Source organism: Acyrthosiphon pisum, unplaced genomic scaffold (assembly GCF_005508785.2).
Source record: "Acyrthosiphon pisum isolate AL4f unplaced genomic scaffold, pea_aphid_22Mar2018_4r6ur Scaffold_9252;HRSCAF=9848, whole genome shotgun sequence".
Classification (NCBI taxonomy): domain Eukaryota; kingdom Metazoa; phylum Arthropoda; class Insecta; order Hemiptera; family Aphididae; genus Acyrthosiphon; species Acyrthosiphon pisum.
The window spans coordinates 1-1177 of NW_021779311.1; the positions used below are offsets into that span (position 1 = coordinate 1).

The window sequence follows — 1177 nt, forward strand, 5'->3', positions numbered from 1 at the left end:
GAACAATGGCTTTATAACTTTTTTATGTGAATTCTGCTTATAACAGAATTTTAAATGAAATTGTTGTATTTTATGTATTATAAAAATAATCATTAGTTAATAAATGTTATACTATATTTGTATTAATATTATTACTTTTTAATAATTAAGTAAGAGCAACAAAATTATAGCTCTGAAACATTTAAATGTTTCACATTTAATCATATTAACTATAAACATTTAAACAGCATACTTGAATAATGTCAATTGTTTATCTGTATAGTTTTCATATTACTTTATGCAAACAATTTATCACATATTAAAACAAAATGTATCAACCTATTCATTGTTGTAATATAGGTAATAATTTTCTTAGTTTTTTTGGATACTTCAGCTTATACACATTTTCATTGTTTTATTTTTTTTTTATTTTTTTGTTAACGAAGTTTATTAATTTACGACAGAAGTTTTTACAACAATGATAAATTACAGTAAATGGATTAAAAAATAATATTTTAAAAATATTGAGTTGGTTGCTGTTAGTATAAACTTTATGATCCAAACCATAGATAATAAAAGAATGGATAGGACATGCCTATACTCACTCCACAGCGTGCCGCGGTCTTTTTTGGGGAAGAGAGAGCTACAAGAGAGACAGACGATAACGTGCCTTTTTCAAGGTTATGTTACAAACATCTTTAAATATTATCTATGGATAAGAGATATCTGCTTATCACTGGATTATATTATTATTAAATATTAATGTAAATTTAATTATTTTAATTTTTAAACTTTTATTTTTTCTTGTGATTTTACGAAAATTAATTATTTAGTCATACATAAGAATAAAAAAAAAATGGTTCATCGATGCGTAATTTGCCACTCCAACTCGACTAAAAATCCAAATCTAAGTTTTCACCGGTAAGTGGAAAAGAAATGTTCATTTTTAAAATAAAGTATCATAACCATTTTAAATCCACTCAGGTTTCCAAAAGATCCTGAAAAACGTGAAGTATGGATAAATAATTTAAATTTAAAAATGCAAATAAAAGATTGGCATCAAATATGCAGCCTACATTTTTCTCCAATGAGCTATGTATTTAGCAATGAGAGAAAAATATTAAAATTTGATGCACTACCAGTATGGTAATTGTCTTAACGATATGCTCCTAAACAAAGTAATCATGTTATATTTTTA

General features: G+C 24.6%; 1 protein-coding gene across 1 annotated transcript; it reads left to right on the plus strand.

Moving 5' to 3' along the window:
* Positions 1 to 553: 553 nt before the first annotated feature.
* On the plus strand, positions 554 to 1125 carry LOC107885717 (THAP domain-containing protein 2-like; the record flags this gene model as incomplete). Its single annotated transcript, XM_016809388.2, has 2 exons — positions 554 to 900; positions 964 to 1125. Coding segments are annotated over exons 1-2 (227 nt in total), but the record flags the coding sequence as incomplete, so codon positions are not given.
* Positions 1126 to 1177: the final 52 nt, after the last annotated feature.